General features: G+C 46.6%; 1 protein-coding gene across 1 annotated transcript in view; it reads left to right on the forward strand.

The window, feature by feature from the left end:
• Positions 1 to 19,624, forward strand: part of RILPL1 (Rab interacting lysosomal protein like 1) — a 48,038-nt gene that overhangs the window by 18,023 nt on the left and 10,391 nt on the right. The window contains exons 3-5 of the mRNA XM_027853500.1: positions 2,844 to 2,962; positions 4,505 to 4,726; positions 19,339 to 19,508. Coding sequence (XP_027709301.1) covers positions 2,844 to 2,962; positions 4,505 to 4,726; positions 19,339 to 19,508 — 511 coding nt within the window. The remainder of the gene's footprint in view (positions 1 to 2,843; positions 2,963 to 4,504; positions 4,727 to 19,338; positions 19,509 to 19,624) is intronic.

The raw sequence follows: 19,624 nt of genomic DNA on the forward strand, positions 1-19,624 counted from the left end.
TAAAGGACTCTCGGTCCTTCACTCTTTCAGTTTTAAACCCAGAGGCTTTTCATTATGCTCTTTTAGTCAAATTAGCAGAAAAGGAGGCATAGTAACTTCTCCCATAAGGACTGCTTGTCCTCAAAATAAAGGGCATTTCCTCTCCAAAAGAAAATTCCTTTGGGACTGCTCTGCAAATAAATCTGATGAAGCACCAAAGCTATGCTCATCAGGGAAGGCCACTGTCTTCCTTTTACCTAACCGCATTTCTGCCTTTACAATGTGGTATGTGGTTAGCAGCAAACAGCTTTACATATGGTTATCTGAACATGTTTCCTAGCGTCCTCCAAGACTTTAAGTTCCATGGGGACTGGAGGTCAGGGAGCATATCATGGAGACCGGAGGTCAGGGACCGTATCTTGGCTAAACTGTGTCCTGAGCACAACGTTCTGTATACAGTAAGTGCTTAATGAAGGCTTGATGAATTGGCCACAAATCCCCAATTGAAGGAAAATCTGGAGTCCAGGGAATCTGAGCTCTTATCCTTCTTGTTTCTTTTAATCAATCAACAAACATTAAGAATCGGCTATTATATTGTGCCAGGCACTGTGCCAGGTGTGGAAGATACCAATACAAAAGCCAAACAGTCCTCCCTCAAGGAGCTTACATTCTAATGGGACAGTAGGATAAGTGTTCAGTGATAAAGATCTATTTGGATCATATGGTGATTGGGCTTGGAACAGCACTAATGAGCTGATACTTGAAGGGCATCGGGGGTTGGTTCCTAGAGGCAGAGAATTCCAGGCCTCGTACAAATGAATAGAGAAGGAACACCAACTGGTCCAGTTTGGTCAGGACATAGTGTTGCTGATGGGAAGTTACCTGTGATCTTCCTGGAAAGACAAGCTGTGGCTATATTCTGAAGAGCTTTAAATGCCAGACATAGGACAGCTAAGTGGTGCAGTGGATAAAGCCCTGAGCCTAGAGTCAGGAGGAACCGAGTTCAAATCCAGACTCAGACACTTACTAGGTGTGTGACTCTGGGCAAGTCACTTTACCTTGTTTGCCTCAGTTTCCTCAATCTGTAAAATGAGCCGGAGAAGGAAATGGCAAACCACTCCAGTATTTCTGCCAAGAAGACCCTAAATGGGGTCACAGAGAGTCAGACATGACTGAAATGACTGAACAGCAAACTCCAAAGAAGTTTGTATTTTTTCGTGAAGGGAGTGGGGAGTCACTGAGGCTTCTTGAACAAAGGAATGACATGGGCGGACTTCTCATTAGAGATTTGCTTTTCTCTTCACGTTGGTTGTGTGTTAGGACTTGGGTCTCCCCTGAATCTCTAGACTTCTGGATTCTTTAAGGGGGCACGCTTCTCCTCGTGCAGCATCCCCCTAGATACAGGAAAGAGAAAAGGCCAATTTCTCCTGGGGATCGATCCAATCCTCTTTATATCTGCCATTGGGAGGTAAGAGGTCCTGCCTCAAGCCACACTAGCTTTCACTTGGCGCTTCTGATTATAACTCAGTTCAATTCAAGGGGCTTTATTAAGTGACTCTTTTTTTGGTTCACCAGATTTGTCCTTTTTTTTTCATCAGTGCAAGGAAGTTACAGTGTGTATACTCCTTCCACTGATGTCATTATTGAGTCATTTCAGTCGGATCTGACTCTCTGTGACCCCATTTTGGGGTTTTCTTGGCAAGGATACTGGAGTTGTTTGCTATTTCCCTTTCCAGCTCATTTTACAGATGAGGAAACTGAGGCAGACAGGGTTAAGTGACTTGCCCAGGGTCACACAGCTAGGCAGTGTCTGAGGCCAGATTTGAACTCCTGAAGATGAGTCTTCCTGACTCCAGGCACTGTGACAACTAGCTGCTGAAACAAGTATACTAGAAGGCAAGATAATTCGTGTTGGAAGAGAGAGCCAGAGTCTGGTGGAGGCTTAGAGGAGGGAAGAATCCCAATCATTTGGTGAGAAGGCTTCAAGAAGGGAGTGGGAAGAGTCTGAGTTCTTTAAAAGATTCCAGTAGGTGTCTGTAGGCTGAAAGCCATTCCAGGCAGAGAAGCAAAGGACACAGAGGTGGGAAAAAATGGGATATGCCAGGGTAAAAATAAGTCCAGTCAAGTCATTCGGTCAATTAGCATTTATTAAGCATTTAGTTAATTAGCATTTATTAAGCATTTACTATGTGCCAGGCACTATGCCAAGTGCTAGGGCTACAAAGAAAGGTAAAAGACAGCGCCTGCCCTCCCAGTCTAATGGAGGAGACACCATATGTTCAAACAAAAAGTAGTTGGGAGAGATTGGAGATAATCAATAGAGGGAAGGGACCAGAATGAAGGACATCAGGAAAGACAGTCTATAATGTGGGATTTTAACTAGGATTTGAAGGAAGCCAGGAGGTAGAGATGAGGAAGGCAGGGATGGGAGAAAGCCAGAGAGGTGAAAATACCTGGAGAGGGGAGATAGAATTTGTCATTTGAGGAACAGCAGGGAGGCTGGTGTCGCTGGATCACCGAGTACATGGGCTATGGGGTATAAGGTTTAAAGTAGGAAAGGGCAGATTATGGAGGACTTTTAAAGCCCTAACTCATTATGCATTGGGGAGCCATTGGAGTTGATCAAACAGTCGGATTTGCACTTAGGAAAATCACGTTGGTGGCTGAATGGAGGGTGGATTGGCAGCAGATGCCCCAGCACCCATTGTGACAGTTCAGGCGTGAAGCCATGAGGGTCCACACCAGGGTGGGGGCGGTGTCAGAGGAGAGGACGGGGTGCACCAGAGAGATAAAAGACACCAAGCTCAAGCTGGTCCGTGTCACCATCAGTGATGGTGCCGTTGGCTTTGTCCTTCCTGTACCAGGCATGTCTGAGCGGGAGCGGCAAGTGATGAAGAAGCTGAAGGAGGTGGTGGACAAGCAGCGGGATGAGATCCGAGCTAAGGACCGCGAGCTCGGCCTGAAGAATGAGGATGTGGAGGCGGTGAGTAGCAAGATGCCCTTGGTCCTGGAGGTGAGGCAGGGGACATGCACCTGGGGAAGGCGTCCCTGAGGCCCTCCACCTTGTCTGTCCGTGTCTGGGCACCCCAGTGCCTCCTTGCTTGGCTTCCTGAGGGGGCACAGACCCCACCATGCCCAAGGCACAATGGGAAAATAGAGCACAGAGTCAGCTGGTCTTCATTGAAGGGCAGCAGGGCGTCAGACCCCCATAGGCCTTTCCTGAACCCCTAGATTGCCCCCAAATTACCCGGCTTTCTACACACTTAGATGTGTGCATGTTGTCTACCCATGTAGAACTTCCTTTGTTTCAGTTTTTGTACGCTCAGTGTCTAGGACAGGGCCTGACACATAGTAGGTCTATAATAAACATTTGCTGGCTGATTTTTGTCTTTGTGTTCCTAGTGCCCACCACATAGTAGGTGCTTTATAAATGCTTGCTGATTGACTGCCTGGTTTTTGTATCCCTAGTGCCTCGAAGAAGTCTAACACATGGTAGGCATTTAATAAATGCTTACTCAATGATTGTATCCCCACTGCCTGGCATATAGTAGGCACTTAATAAATGCTTGCTAATTGCCTGATTTTTGAATCCCTAGCACCAAGCAGGAGTCTAACACATAGTAGGCATTTAATAAATGCTTACTCAATATTTGATTTGTGTTCCTTATATCCCTAGTAGATGCTTAACAAGTACCTGCTGACTGATTTTGATTTTTGACTTTGTATCTATAGTTTCTGGCACAGTGCCTGATACATAGAGCTTAATAAATGCTTATGTGTTGATTATCTAATATTTGTCCTTGTACCCTCAGCACCTAGCAGACAGTTATTATTGTTGTTGTTCATTTGTTATTCAGTTCTGTCCAACTCTTCGTGACCCCTTTTGGGTTGGTTTTTGGGGTTTTTTTTGGCAGAAATACTGGAGTGGTTTGCTGTTTCCTTCTCCAGCTCATTTTACAGAGGAGGAAACTGAGGCAAACAGGGTGAAGTGACTTGCCCAAGGTCACATAGCTTGGAAGTGTCTGAGGCTGGATTTGAACTCAGGTCTTCAGCTAGGTGGCACAATAAATACAGCACCAGCCCTGGAGGTGGAAAGACCTGAGTTCAAATGTGGCCTCAGACACTGACTATAGCTGTGTGACCCTGGGCAAGTCACTTAACTCCATCTGCCTCAGTTTCCTCATCTGTAAAATGAGCTGGAGAAGGAAATGGCAAACCACTCCAGTATCTCTGCCGAGAAAACCCCAAATGGGGTCACGAAGAGTTGGGACTAAACAACAAAAGCATTCCTGACTCCAGGTCTGGTGCTCTATCCACTGTGCCACATAGCTGCACACAGTAGGTGCCCAGTAAATACCTGTTGATCCTTTTTTTTTTTCTAAAGAAGAGAGAGCAGAAGAGTGGGAGCCAGGTGTGTCCAGTCTGGGGCATATAGCTGAGCCAGGGCCAAAGCTTTCTGCTGCACAGCAGATGGGGCTGGCCTGTCTCCCAATGGCCTTCCCTTGCCTTTTCCACCCCACCACAGCTGCAGCAGCAGCAGAGCCGGCTGATGAAGATCAACCATGACCTGCGGCACCGCATCACCGTGGTGGAGGCCCAGGGCAAGGCCCTGATCGAGCAGAAGGTGGAGCTGGAGGCCTACCTGCAGACCAAGGAGCAGGAGATGGGCAGCATGCGGGCCGAGATCGGGAAGCTTCGGGAGAAGCTGAAGGGGGAACCCAGCCAGAACGGAGAGGAGGAGAGTGAGGTGAGCAGCGGCGGTCCTGGATGGAAGCTGGCTGGGTGGTGGGGGGGCAAGGGAGCCTGCTCAGAGAGGCATCACCCTGCTGGGACGCTGGGATGTCATGAACTGATGAGGGCAGGGATTATTCTCCCCATTCTACAGATGAGAAAACTGAGGGAAAATGGATGGAATAACTTGCCCAGCATCACACCATGAGTTCATGGCACACACAATACTAGAACCCAGGACTACAACTCCCCAGATTATTTCAAATCCCTTTTCTTTTTTTCTTTTCTATTTTAGATGAAGAACTGGATTTTTTCCTGGCTCTTTTGTGTGTTTTATTCCCCAAAAGTTTTATCAACAGGCTTTGATTTTTGTGCCATAGATATTTCCCCGTACGTCCTCCTACCCTACTGAAGCTCCATTTTAATAAAGAAAAACATCAGAACACTGATGGTGAAGCTGTCTCCAAAAGGAGGTGGTGGCCTACCGGTGTGGAATGGGGCATGCATTATCAGGCCTGGCCAACAAGGTGGTTGCTTTTGCTTGAATATACTTAGGGGTGTCATGGATAGAGTGATGGTCTGGAGAATGCTGGATGGAGAATCAAAGGACTGGGATTTGAATCCCAGTTAGAGCAAGGCATTCACCTCCCTGGGCCTCAGTTTCCTCATATGTAAAGTGAACGGGTTAAACTAGATGGTTTCCTAGGTCACTTCCAACTCACAACTGTGATGGGGGGGAGGCAGGAAGACTTGGGCTGAAATCCTATCTCACATGCTTCCTAGTGATGTGACTTCATTCTGGTAGGTCCTTTCTGGACCGCAGATTGCTACTTGGTAAAATGAGCAGGTTGCATGAGATGATGTCCAAGAAGGACCAGGAGGACGCTGGCTCAGATCTCACCTCAGATACTCAGTAGCCTTGGGCTCTGAACAGGTCATTTTGGCTCCCTAGGCCTGCTTCCTCAGCAGTAAGATTTAAGGGGTTAGCCTCTATGGCCCCGACGGGCCTCACCCCAGCACTGTGATCTTCTGAGTTCTACTGAAAATAGGGAGAGTTGGTGGGAAGTAAATATGATGAATTTTTAAAAGAGCATCAATAAAACATTAAAAAAAAGAATGTTAAGCAAAATTGATCAACACAGCAACTTTGTGATGACTTATATAATATCTTGCATCTGTAGTCCTCCCCCATTTCTCCCAAGCTGAGAGGTGAGAAGTGTTTTCTCCTTTATTCTTGGAGAGGCGGATGGGTTATTACATCATTCCACTTTCCTCTCAATCCTCTGCCATCCTGTCAGTCCCTCGCTGCTCCTAAGGCTTAGCTTGGACTCCCCCAGGCAGGGCTGAGGCAGGCCTCTTTGGGGTCAGCTCAGGTGCTGGTGCAAGTGGCCAGCATTTGGCAGGGTCCAGGGGTTACAGGACACTTTCCACCCCCCCCCCAGCATGTGGCTGACACATTAGCACCTGGGATAGGGCTCACTCTGGCCCCTGAAACATGGAGGTGTGACCAGGGGGCTTGCATTCAGGGCTCATTACTTTGGGGGGAACGTCAGCATGTTCAGGCTTCTTTACCCCAGTGCCAGGAATGGTCTTTTGGCTTCTTGGCACCTTGAAATAAACCTATCACATGAGGCAAGAAATGCTTGTATCCCACTAGTGACAAGGAGCAGCTGAAATTTCTTGAAGGGGGCAAGGATATGGTTGGACCTGTCCGATAGGAATATCTGCCTGCACAGAGCTGGGGGGGAAAATGGATTAGAGAGGGAGATGAGGCAGGGAGGGAATTCAGAGGTGATTACCATAGATCAGGCGGCAGCAGCAACAATAACTTTAAATTTTTTTTTTAAGGCAGTCAGGGTTAAGTGACTTTGCCAAGGTCACACAACTAGTAAGTGTCTGAGGCCAGATTTGTACACAGGTCCTCCTGACTCCAGGGCTGGTGCTGGCCACCACGCCACCTAATCGCCCTCCCTTTAGGTTTTAAAAAGTATTTTCCTCACTGAAATCACATGAACTAGATAGTACAAATATTAAGACTCCCATTTTTAGATGAAGAAACTGAGTCAGCTTTGTGGTGCGGTGGATAGAACCTTGGCCTCGGAGTCAGGAAGACCTGTGTTTGAATCCTGCCTCAGTTATCTCCTAGCTGGGGTCCCTGAGCAAGGCACTTAACTGTTCTCAGCCTCAGTTTCCTCATCTGTAAAATGGGCATAACAGGGTTGTTGTGAGGATCACATTGAGATAACATAAAATATCTTGTAAACCTTAAAGTACGATATAAATGTCAGCTTTAATTTTTATCATCATCATTAGACTCATGGAATCAAATGACTTGCCTAGAGTCCCACAGCTAGGAAATGTCAGAGTCAGGATTCAAACCCGTGTTTCCTGACTCCAGCTCTGGCCCAGCACTCTCTGCTACAACATAGCAGCAATAGAGACTGGACCTATGATTCCATCAGTAAAGGAAACTCCTTCTGCCAGTGCAAGTTGGCAAAGTTTGAAAAAAATCCTTTTGCCAAGGGAATGATTGGCCTCTCTTCCCTCGATTTCTCCATTTCACGTAATCTTTTTTTCCTCATTTTTGAAAACTTTTGTTTTCGGGCAGTTGGAGTTAAGTGACTTGCCCAGTGTCCCACAGTGAGTGAGTGTCTTTGGGTGGATTTGAACTCAGGTCCTCCTGACTCCAGAGCTGGTGCTCTATCCACTGTACCAGCTAGCTGCCCCCGCTTCACATAGTCTTGCAGAAGGCACGTCCAAGATCATCTGGTCCAGCCCATACCTGAACGAGATTTCTCTCTGCCCCATCCCTAACAATAGCCTTGGCTGGAAGCCCTCCAGGGAGAGAGAACCCATCACCTCTCGGGCAGCCCGTCTATCCCACATTTGCCCAGTTCCAATTTTAAGCAAGTTTTTCCTGACATCAACCTTCATTTTGTCTCTCCAGAACTCCCACCCACAGCTACCATTTCTGCCCTCTAATGTGGAGCAGAACAATTGCGATCCCTTTTCCATGAGCTAGCCCTTTGGATACCCAAAGCAGCTGCCATGAGCTTCTTAAGTCTCCTTTTCTCCAGGCTGAATATCCTCTGTTCCTTCAGCCTCTCCTCTTCTGGCATGAAAAAGATGGGCCCTTCCCCATCCTGGCTCTCTTCTTTGAATCCTCTCTAGCTTAAAAGTGTCCTTTCCAAAGCACAGCCCCCAGAATAGAACCCAACCCTCCAGAAATATGTGACCTGACCAGGGTGGAGTCCTGTGGGACCTTCTTCTTCCTGGCCCCTCTCCTATTGCCATCTAACTTCACATTCTGTTTTTTTTTTTAAAGCCATATCATATTGTTGACTTATATTGAGGTACAAGGCCACTAAAACTCCTACGATTTTTTGCAGATGAATGACGAACCAGGCTTCCCCATCTTGGACTTGGGGAGTTCATTTTTTTAACCAAATGGGAAGACTTTACATTTATCTCTTGTTAGTTTCATCCCATCAGATTTGGCCCAATGCTTTAGCTCAAGAGCTTTTTAGATCCTACCTGTCTTCTAGGATGTTAGCTATCCCTCCCGACACTGTCACCTGTGAATCCGACAGAATTCATGCCATCATCCAGATCATCGCTAAAAATGTTAAATAGCACAGTTCCCCGGGGCACTCCACTAGAGACCTCCTGCCACGCTAACACAAAGCTATTAATGATTCCTCTTCGGCCGTTTAACCAGGTCCAAATCCACCCGAGTGTATTATTTAGCTCTCAGCCCTCTGTGTTTGCCACAAGAATAACATGAGAGAGTCTGTCAAACAGTTCGATAAAATCTAGGTCAACTGTGTATAGAGTGTTTCCCTGACCTAGTAACCCTGTCAAAAAAGGAAATGATGTTTGTCTGGAATGGCCCAGTCTTCATGATGCCATGCTGGATCTTAGTGAGTGCTGGTCCCCTTTCTTAGCATTTACTGTCATCACTTTAAGAATATAGTTTAGAATTTTGCCAGGAATGGAGGTCAAGGTCGTTGTTCCATAGTTTACAGGCCCCCTTCTCTCTCTGTTTGAAAGCCAGGACTTATCCCCTTTTCCTTAATCTTCAAAGGTCCCTGACAGTGGCTCAGTTAGGCCACCATGCCAGTTCTTTCAGGACTCAGGGATGTACTTCATCTCTTCCTGGTGACTTGAATTCATCCAGGGAAGCTTGTTTCTCTCTGTCTGTCTGTCTCTCTCTCTGTCTCTCTCTCTCTCTCCTTCCCTCCCTTCTCCCTCTATCTGTCTCTCTCATCTCTGTCTCTCCATCTCTCTCCCCTCTCTTTCCCTCTGTCTCTGCAGTCTCTCTATATCTCTGTCTGTCTGTCTCTCTCTTACACACACACACACACACACACCCTCCCTTGTAGCAAAGATAAACACTTAAGGAAAACATGCTGACTCACTGCCCATGACTGATACAGTATGCAGCATTCTGCCCTGGTAGTCCGCCACCTTTTTATAGAGAGGAGTCCTCTGGAATCAGAACTGGTCATTACTTTCATCAGTCTGTGGTGGCTGTATATCTTGCTCTGTGAATTCTGCTTCATTCACTCTGCATCATTCCATAGTGAGTAGAGAGAGCCCTTCCAGTGGCCCGTGCCCCTCTCCCCTGCTCAGTTACGGTCTCCGGGCCTTTAGACTTGATCCTGATTTTCCCTAATGAGGAAGGGAGCTGTTCCTCCTCTGTGTCCAGGGAAGGACAGCCCTTGGAGTGACTCCCAGGAAGGCTGTTTCTCCTGTTATCACCTGCACCTGGGTAAGAAGAGCCTTCTGGGAAAGGAATGGGAGGCCTCCCCTGGTGGGGCTGAGATAACCGGAGCCACCTTTCTACCTCCCTCATGGGGTGTAACCAGAGAACTCTACCCCGGACTGCTGCTGATGAGGCCTGATTTCCATCTTGGTCAGCAGCACACTTCCCGAATCTCAGTTCATATCAGGCACAGAGCCCCATCCTCCTATCGGGACTGCATTTTAATTGAGCGTAACAGAGTCAAGAGATCCGCCTCCTGGAGTCTTGGCTCCGCTGCTCCATCACCTTGGGCAAGTCACTGCTTTCTGAGGCTGTTTTCTCTTCTGGCAAATGAGAGGACTGAATCTGGTAACCTCTAAAGTTCTGTCTCTCCATAACACAGTCCCTTCACTCCTGCCTTCAGGAAATGTTCTAGTGCCCTGGTCTTCCTCCTCCTTCTCCAGGAATGTCCCTCAGAGAGCCTTAGAAAACCTTAGAAGAAGAGACAGGGTGGCTTACTGAGTCAGAAAACCCTGGGTTCAAATCCTCCCTCTGATATATACTAGCTGTGTGACCTCAGTTTCCTCATCTGCAAAGGGGGGGGGGGGTGAGTTAGACACTATGACCTATATAATCCATGCTTTTTATAAGCCAGGATGTGAGAACAAGCTCCCTCAACTTCTTTAAAGAAGACTAGAAATGTCCATCGGATTGCAGGTCATGGCTGGAGGAAGTGCTAGGGGGTCAGGCCACCCTTCAAGCCCTCTTAACCCCCAAGGAAAACCAGTTTACCCTTTTCAGAAGATGGATCAGTTGGCAAGAGAGAGAGAAGCAATAATGAGCTCAATTCCTTGGATACTATACATGGTCTGGCATGCTGGGGACGCCTCCGGATGTCTCTGGAAGCAGAGCATGGCATCAGTCCTGGCTATAACAGGCCTGCTTGGAAAAGCCAAGCCCCAAATATATTCTTCTTCAGTTATGGGATGGGAGGCAGCTGTCCTCTGGGCTCCAATAATCCCTTTGCTTGTCCTGCCCCAAGACAGTCTGCTGACCTCTGTTTGAATCTTATAAGGGCGCCTCTCTGGGTCTCGGTGGGTCCAACTCAGGAATGCAGGTGCAAGTCCCCTGATGGCTGTGTGATTCTGGGCAAGTCTCTGCAACTTTAAACCCTAAGTAACGGAGCAGTTACTGTTCCCGACACCAGTGAAAACAGAGTTTCCAGGCAAGGAGAGGGTGCCAGGTGCTGGGCACACAAAGGCAAATACAACTAAACCATCCCTGCCCTCAAGGAGCTTACATAAGGGGGAAATAGACACAAAGTGGATGGTTTCCTTTGGGTGACTGGCATCAGGAAAGACAGACCTGGCGCTAACTTGAAATCCCAGGCCAAATCTGCCTCTTCTCCGCAAAGCCCTCCTCTCAACCCACTGCCCATTTATCCATCCCCATAAAGGCAGTTTCTGTCCATCATCCTTCTCTGTAACAACCTGTCCTTGATCTCCCCCTGAAATGGGAAGTGCGGTGGCCCAGCCCCAGCCAAGATCCTGGTTCTTCAGCCCCATCTCTACTTGGGTTCCTGCTACTCCTGGCCTTTTTGCTTTGTTGCTTCTGAACTTGACCTATTCTCCCATTTTTTCCCATTCTGGACTCACCTCTGCCTCTTGGAGCTGAACCCTGTAAATCTCAAATCTTTCTCGCACCTTTCCCAACACAGAGAGGAATTCTTGGGCAGTTTAGAGTCAGAGGACCAGTTTAAATACTAGCTCTACGACCTCGTGATTTTGGGCAAGTCATCAACTTCTCTGGGCCTCAGTTTCCTCATCTGTAAAATAAGGGACCTGGACTAGATGGCTTCCCGTGTCCCTTCTTGGTCTAAATCTATGTTTACTACTCCTTTCTAAGTCTGAATCTCTTCATTTCCGAGCCAGAGGAGGACAGGAACTCCTCCCAGATAGCAATGAGACATTTGCCTGTTGGCTAAGAATGGTGACCACACCTGCCATATTTGCCTGGAGATGGAACCATAGTGACTTGGGTCCCTGACCCCTTGACCTCGTGGCTTTCTGGAGATCTGGCCAGCCTGTTTGTGGGAAGGAAACACATCCTTAGTCTGGCCCTCAGTTTCCCTCTGTATCACTCAGAATCACCATTATGCCACGTTCTGTTTACTCACCAAAATAAAAATGGCGGGGAAGAGGAAGGGCAGTGCTTGCTGTGATTCATAAGAATGAGCTGAGTCTGGGTTGGGACCTAGCGACTGCCGGCAAGAACGTGACTCACAGGAAGTCAGACAGTGTGGCTAGACATTCACAAACTAAATGAATATTTAATACAATCCAATTTATGAAATACCTGTTCAAAGAAATGAGGAAAATCAAACCAGTAGCCACCCATCCATCCATCCATTCATCAGATGTTAACGATCACCTCCTATGTTCAAGGCATTATTGGGGTAAGAGTCAAAATATACACCAATTAAGCATCAGCGGTATGCAAGGTACCACGATAGGTTCTGGTAAGAATGCATTTGGAGTGTGGTTTTCGGTTCGAGATACCACATTTTGGGTTTTAGGAAGGCTTTTGATAAGCTTGTAAGCATCCAGAGAAGGGCTGTCAGTCTGAAAGTATTTATCAAGCACTTGCTGTATGCCAGGCATTGTGCTAAGTGAATGGAAAGCAAAAAACAAAAAAACCCCACAGCCCCTGATATGTGATGTAGAGGATGCTTATTCCTGTACAGTCCAGGCCAGACCGTCTCTGAAATCCCTCTCATGTGTGAAACCTTGTGATGTAGACCCAGAAAATTAGGCCTATGGTAATTTGAGGAGGGGGGGGGCGGATCTAAGTCCTGGGATAATCAGGGAAGGTTTCCCCAGGGAGAGGCTAGTTGGGCTGAGCCTGCGAGGGAGGTGGAGAGGATGTCCATCCCTGACTTGGGGACAGAGGCAGTTGGATGTGTTGAAGGCAGAGGCATTTCCTCCTTGTATCTGTATCCCCTGCCCCCAGCATAGTGCCTTCATGCTGTAGGTGCTTAAATAAATGCACGATGAGTAATAAATGCCTGTTTTTGGAAGTTCAGGGGACAGATGGTACTGAGTGTTGGCATAAGACGGGCTAGGTGGGTTTGAGTCAGACTGTGGCGAGTCTAAAATGTCACAGTGAGGAGTCTGTGCCCTCTTCTGAAGGCAGGGGGTCTTAGCGCCCGGTCTTCCTCTCCTCCCCCACGCCTTCCCTTGGAGACTCGAACATACCTAGTGATGCTTCCTCAGACACCCCAGTTGCCCAGGTCCTCGGTCTACTCCATTCCCGTGGCCAGTATGCAGCCACCTCAGCCCTGCCCAGAGATGATCTTACCCTTGACCTTGCCATCACTCACAACCTTTTTTGGGGGGGGGCGGGGGGGCTAGGCAATGGGGTTAAGTGATTTGCCCAGGGTCACACAGCTAGCAAGCATCAAGTGTTTGAGGCCGGATTTGAACTCGGGTCCTCCTGACTCCAGGGCCGGTGCTCTATCCACTACGCCACCTAGCTGCCCTTACCACTCACAGTCTTGAATCATTCCATTTTTCCCTATACTTAACGATCCCTCCGCTTGTTCTCCGACGTGACCTCCATTCCCTCTACCTCTCTATTCTTTTCCAAGCAGTCGCCTTTGCACTGGCCACAATTCCAACCCCTCAGGTAACCAATTCCATCCCACCCTGTCCTCTACTCCCACACCTCATGCCTGCCCCCCTTGGCCTATTGCTGCTTTGCTCGTCAGGCCCCACCACCTGCCCCCTTCCCTCCCGTTCATGTGCCGCAGGGCACAGCTTGAGGACGTGACACAACTGTGGTGACTGGGTCAGCTCCAAGGTTGTGCTCCATACTCCTAGCTGGGCCCTCACTGTGGCAAGGCAGTCCTTCTGCTCTTCCCTTATCAGTGAGCTGTCTCGCTCTCCACAGGGCTGTCCAGACCTTCTCCTCGAAGCTCAAGCCTCCCTGCACACCCCTCCCCATCCCCACCCCTTCAGCTAAGACATCACTGGAAAAATGGGGCTCTTTGCCATGAGTTTCCCCATCTCACCTCCTCTTCCTCTCATGTAGCTCAGACATCCCCCCTCCATCTCCTCCGAAGAGGTGGCCCTTCTGCCTTGCCAATGCAAACCCCTCTATGTGCATCTTTAATCCTGCCTTCTCCAGCAGATTCTCTGTCATCCCAGTTGTCTCTTAACTTCAGTCTCTCTCTAGCCAGCTCTTTCGATGATGCCTTCAAGCACTCCCACATCTCCCCCATTCTTTTAAGAACCCTCACTTGCTCTCCAGACTTTGCTACGGAGCCTCAACTTTTAGATCCTTCCACGCTGTAGCCTCCTTCTCCCGTTTTGAGCTCCTCCTGCGATCATCTGTTTCTTCTCTTCCTGGCTAAATTCCTTGAGAGAGCTGCCTATGCTTAACTGTCTTCACTTTCTCCCCTCCTGATCTCTTCTAAACTCTGGACAGCCTGGCTTCTGAGCGCACTCATCTGAAATGGCTTTCTCCAAACTTGTCCTGGATCTCTTAAAGGCCAGATCCAGTGGCCCTTTCTCAATCCCCATCTGTCTTGATAGCTTTGACCTTGTTGGGCGCCTTCTCTTCCTGGCTACTCACCCCTTTCTGGGTTTTCCTGACTCGGCTTTCTCTTTGTTCTTCTCCTGCCTGTGAGTACACACCTTTTCAGTCTCCTTCTTTTCTGACTCTCCTTGACTCTATTTGGAGTTTTCTTGGCCAAGATACTGGAGTGGTTTCCCATTTCTTTCTCCAGTTCATTTTACAGATGAAGAAACTGAGGCAAGCAGGGTGAAGTGACTTGCCCAAGACCTTGTATGTGTTTTATGTGTATATATCCTGTATGTAAAATTAACTTGTTTGAATATACCTTGTATGTGTAGATAACTGTCTAGATGTTGTCTACCTCTGTAGAATATGAGCTCCTTGAGGTCAGGGACTATTTTTAAATTTCTTTGTATCCCCACTTAGCACATTGCCTGACACATAGTAGGTGCTTAATAAAGCTTATTCATTGATTGACTGATTGATTACCAAAGGCAATGAACATTTATCAGGTGCTCTGATTCCTGCCTTCAAAGAGCTTATATTCCAGCTGAGGAGACAGCCTTCTAAGGTCTCTTCTGTATCTAATATTATACAATTCCATATGGAGTTGCTTTGTCTTAACCTGTGAGTTTATTAATGTACAGAACTCCGAGGGTGCTAAGTCTCTCCACTGATGTATCTCAACAATCAGTCCACAACTTGGCATTTTAAAGACTCGGTACTTAGGGCATTGAGATGTTGTGATGACCATTTCTCCTACATGAATACCCTCTTGGGTTCTTTCTATTAGAATTCTATACACCCAGGGTGATACAAACTAGTTTGTCTTAGAGGAAGGATTTGAACCCAGGTCTTCCAGACTGTAAAGTCAACCATCAGCCCGCTGCAAATGCGTCCTGAACTCTGCTAGGTGCTGAGTATACAAAGACAAAAATGAAATGGTCCTTGCCCCACACATGCTTACATTCAACACCATTGTTATAGACGGGAAACAATACCAACCAATAGAAGGGCACATTGAGTGAGGCAGACTCCTCAGTACTGAAGTTCTGAGAAGAGAGAAATCTCTGGGGGGCCTAGGCCAGGCTAGTCCCATGGAAGAGGGCCTTTTACTGGGCTTAGGAAGATAAATCCTTCCGCTCTGTGATCATATCCACAATTTCCTTAACAATAATAATAATAATAATAATAGAAAATTTGGTGAATGTAATAGGGAAGATGGGAATAATTGTGCTGCTAATCTGCTATATGAATAGGAGTCTCTCAAGATCATGCCACATTTGGGCCTGGTAGCAGTAGGAACTTCCTAAGTGAGAGGTGTCCAGAAGTGCCGTAGGTTGGTCACCTCAGGAGATGGTGGGTTCTCTTGCCAGAGGTCTTCAGACAAAGGCTGGATGATCACTTGTCATCACTGGAGGTGCACTGCCGGGGATTCTCTGTCAGCTCCAGGTTAGACTAGATGGTTCCTGGGCTCCCTTCCAACTTGGAGATTGGGAGATTCTATAGGATTCCAATAGGAAGAACCCAAGAGGATAGTCCACGTGGGAAAAATGGCGTGATCAGTGGCAGAGCTATTGTTGAGCGCTAAAAATCTGTATGATAGGAAATAGATTCACAGTTCAGAAGAGGGAGACGTCAGTGGGGGTTTGTTTGGTTAGGGAAGGGCGTTGTGAAGCTGAAACACAAGATAAGTGAGGAGATGGTAAGAGGGTTCTAATGAACAAACTGTATTCCCTATATATGGGGGGGGGGGAAATACTGGTGGGCATAACTGGTGAGTAACTGCCTTTGAAATGCTCATGGAGTAGAGAAGAGGTGCCACAGGATAGGAATTGGACATGGCTTATTTAGGTTTTCATAAAAAGGAAGTGAAAGCAGTCTGCATACTAGATACGGTAAATTTGGGGGCAGCTAGGTGTGCAATGGATAGAGCACTGGCTCTGGAGTCAAGAGGACATGTTCAAATCCAGCCTCAGGTACTTACTAGCTGTGTGACCCTGGGCAAGTCATTTAACCCGAGTTGCCTCCACACCTCCCCCCCAAAAAAAGATATGGTAAATCTGAATTTAGTGCCTGGAAAATTTCTAAAACCTAAAATTCATCTGTAGACATTCAGAAATGGAAGTAGCCATTATGAAATCATGGAAGAGACAGTTTGGCATCATCAAGAATAGCTCATGCCAGACTTACCTCATTTTCTTTTACAAGTGGTTTCCTAGCCTGACAGATTAAGAGGTTGCTGTAGATATCACGTCCCTGGATGTTAGCACAGCATTTGATAAGATCTTTCATTTTATTCTCATGGACAAGATGAAGAAATAGAGGGTAGAGGATGGGAAAGTTAAGTGAATTTAGGCCTGGCTGAATGGCTGAGTCCAAGAGCTGTCACGAATAGGTCAGTGTCAACTTGGAAGGTTTCTAGTCGAGTGCCCTAGGCTTCTTTGGTTTTCCCTTTGTCATTCAACACAGTCATCACTGTGGCTTTTAGAGATGGAAAGGCTTAGCCCAACACCTCCATTTTACATATAAGAAAAATGAGTCCCAGAGGGACTCAGTGATTTGCCCAAGGTCACCTTTTTTCCACTTAGGAGTATTTTATTTTTTCTAATTATATGTAAAGATAGTTTTCAGCATTCATTTTTTATAAGATTTTGAGTTCCAAATTTTTCTCCCTACCTTCCAACCTCCCTCTCCAAGACAACAAGCAATCTGATATAGATTATACATGTACTATCGTGTTAAACATTTCCACATTACTGATGTTGTAAAAGAAGAAACGGAATAAAAGGGGAAAACCACAAGAAAGAAAACAAAAAAAAAAAAGAGAGAGAGAAAATAGTATGCTTCTATCTGCATTCAGACTCCATAGTTCTTTCTCTGAATGTGGATAGCATTTTCCATCTTGAGTCTTTTGGAATTGTCTTGGATCATTGTATTGCTGAGAAGAGCTAAGTCAATCATAGCTGATCATTGCATAGTGTTGCTGTTACTGTGTATAATGTTCTCCTGGTTCTGCTCACTTCACTTTGCATCAGTTCATGTAAGCCTTTCCAGGTTTTTCTGAAATCTGCCTGCTCATCATTTCTTATAGCACAATAGCTATATTGTGCTATACCACATATTCCACACATACCCCAACTTGTTCAGCCATTCCCCAACTGATGAGCGTCCTCTCCATTTCCAATTCTTTGTTTTTTTGTTTTGTTTTGTTTTGTTTTGGTGAGGCAATTGAGGTTAAATGACTTGCCCAGAGTGACACAGCTAGTAAGTGTTATGTGTCTGAGGTCGTATTTGAACTCGGGTCCTCCTGACTCCAGGGCCGGTGCTCTATCTACTGCACCACCTAACTGCCCCATTCCTTTCCAATTCTTTACCATCACAAAAAGAGCTGCTATAAATATTTTTGTACATGGGTCACATACATTTTTGATGATGACTCAGATGAAGGCATAGAATCCAGGGTTTTCAAATCTACAGTTTTCACAAACCTGGGAAGGACAGGGTCCAAAAGACCTTACCAGATTTAAACGAGTGGCTAAATCTGCTGAGATGAAATTGAACAGGAGTAAATGTAAAGTTGTGCATGGGCTCAAAAAATCAAAAGTACCAGATGGGAGAGGTATATGACAAGAGAACAGTGTATGTGTACAGACCCTGGAAGTAGGGCACCGCAAGCTCAGTGTGAGTGAACAGTATGAAGTGGCAGCCCAGAAAAGAGCTTGAACGTGGGTTACATTAAAAGAGGCGAATCTATAAGATTCTATAAGAAAAAAAACAAACAAACAACTATTTATAGAGTGGTATAATGTCCAGAGCAAGGGAGGGTAAGATAGCCCAGCTGTTCTCTGCCCTAATCATATCACATCTGGAATATCATGTTCTGGGTGCCATCTTTTAAGAAAGACGTGGACTCACTGTGCAGGTCAAAAGGAAGATGACCAGGATGAGGACCGGTGACTATGCCTAATGAGGAACATTTGCAGGAAATGGGAAGCTTTAGACTAGAAAATAAAAGACTTGAGAGAGAGGGCGGGTGAGCTGGCTGTCTTTGGATTTTTGAAGATCTGTCATAAAAAAGAGAGATCAAAGATATTTTTTCTTGGCCTCCAAAGGCAAAATAGGGTGAGAAGCTGAAGAGAGGCATATTTCGATTCCAGTTCCTAACAATGAGAATCATCCAAAAGTGGGATGGGCTGTTTGAGGAGGTACAGACTGAGGGGTCTTCAGTCTGAGACTGGGGGATATTTGTTAGGGAGATGAGGACTCACCTTGATATTCACAGAGCCCTTCCAGAATTACAGAGAGGTGTTGTAGAAGGCTTTATTTCTCAGGTATGGGGTGGACTAGATGTCCTCTGAGAGTTCTTCCAACTCAGAGAGTCTTAGGACAGGCCTCAAAGATGGAATAAGTGAAGAGGATAGGTGAGAGGACATTTGAGGTGGAAGAAACCACATAAATGCATAGAAATGAGATTGACTGTGGTTTATTCAAGAAAGAGCAGGGACACTGACCTTGTGTGGTGGGAGGCAAGGTGAGAAACGTAGATAGGAATGAATGAATAATGAATGAATGAATGAGCGAGCTTCCAGGTTCCTGGCATTGTGCTAAACACTGGGGATACAAATAACAAAAGACAGTCCTTGCCTTCAAAGAGCTTACATTCTAACAGAAGGAAAAACACATGTAGGAGAGCAGGTGGCTACAGAAGGGTGTTTTGGACCAAGAAGTCATTCACGGATGGTGAATGGAAAAGTGGGGCAGTCAATGGACACTCCTTTCCAAATGTGAACCCATGTCTTCCTGACTCCAGAGCTGGCTCTCTCACTATACCATGCTGCCTCCGAGGCGGATGTGTATGTGTGTGTAGACATATATATATATATATATATATATATATATATATATATATATATACACACACATGCATATACGTATATGTATATATGTTTGTGTATATATGCACATATACATATGTGCATATACACATATACACATATCTTCTATATGTGTTATATATTACACATACACACACACTAAGCAATATCTCTTGGGTAGGAAGGAGTCACCCCTGCCTGTATCCCCACTTAGAAGGCAAACAATGGGCTCAGGCTCTGTTGACTTTGATCTTCTGGGAGAAATGACACTGAGCCCTGGAGCAGGTAGGCGGCACTCCTGGTTCTTAAAATAGCTCTCTCCCTAAAAGCGGCTGATATCTAGCAGCAAGACAAGGCTGTGTCAGCGTGCAAAGTCCCAGAGCTGTTACAGGCACCAAGGGAATTCATTCGTGTGTGTTTTGCATCCTGCAGGCGGAGGTGGGGGGTGAGGAGTACATCCCAGAGTCAGAGAAGGCAGTGATGGAGAAGGACCCAAACCGCCCCCGCTTCACACTGCAGGAGCTGCGAGACGTGCTGCACGAGAGGAACGAGCTGAAGTCCAAGGTCTTTTTCTTGCAAGAAGAACTTGCTTATTATAAGAGGTGAGCGTCCCTATGAGGTGGCTAAGGCCAAGAGAGGGCTCCCTGACAATGTCAAGAACATTGATTAAGCACCTGCTGTATGCAGGGCACTGTGCTGAGGCAGCTTCTCTTTGCCT

Source organism: Vombatus ursinus, unplaced genomic scaffold (genome assembly GCF_900497805.2).
Source record: "Vombatus ursinus unplaced genomic scaffold, bare-nosed wombat genome assembly UNPS02009994.1, whole genome shotgun sequence".
Taxonomy (NCBI): domain Eukaryota; kingdom Metazoa; phylum Chordata; class Mammalia; order Diprotodontia; family Vombatidae; genus Vombatus; species Vombatus ursinus.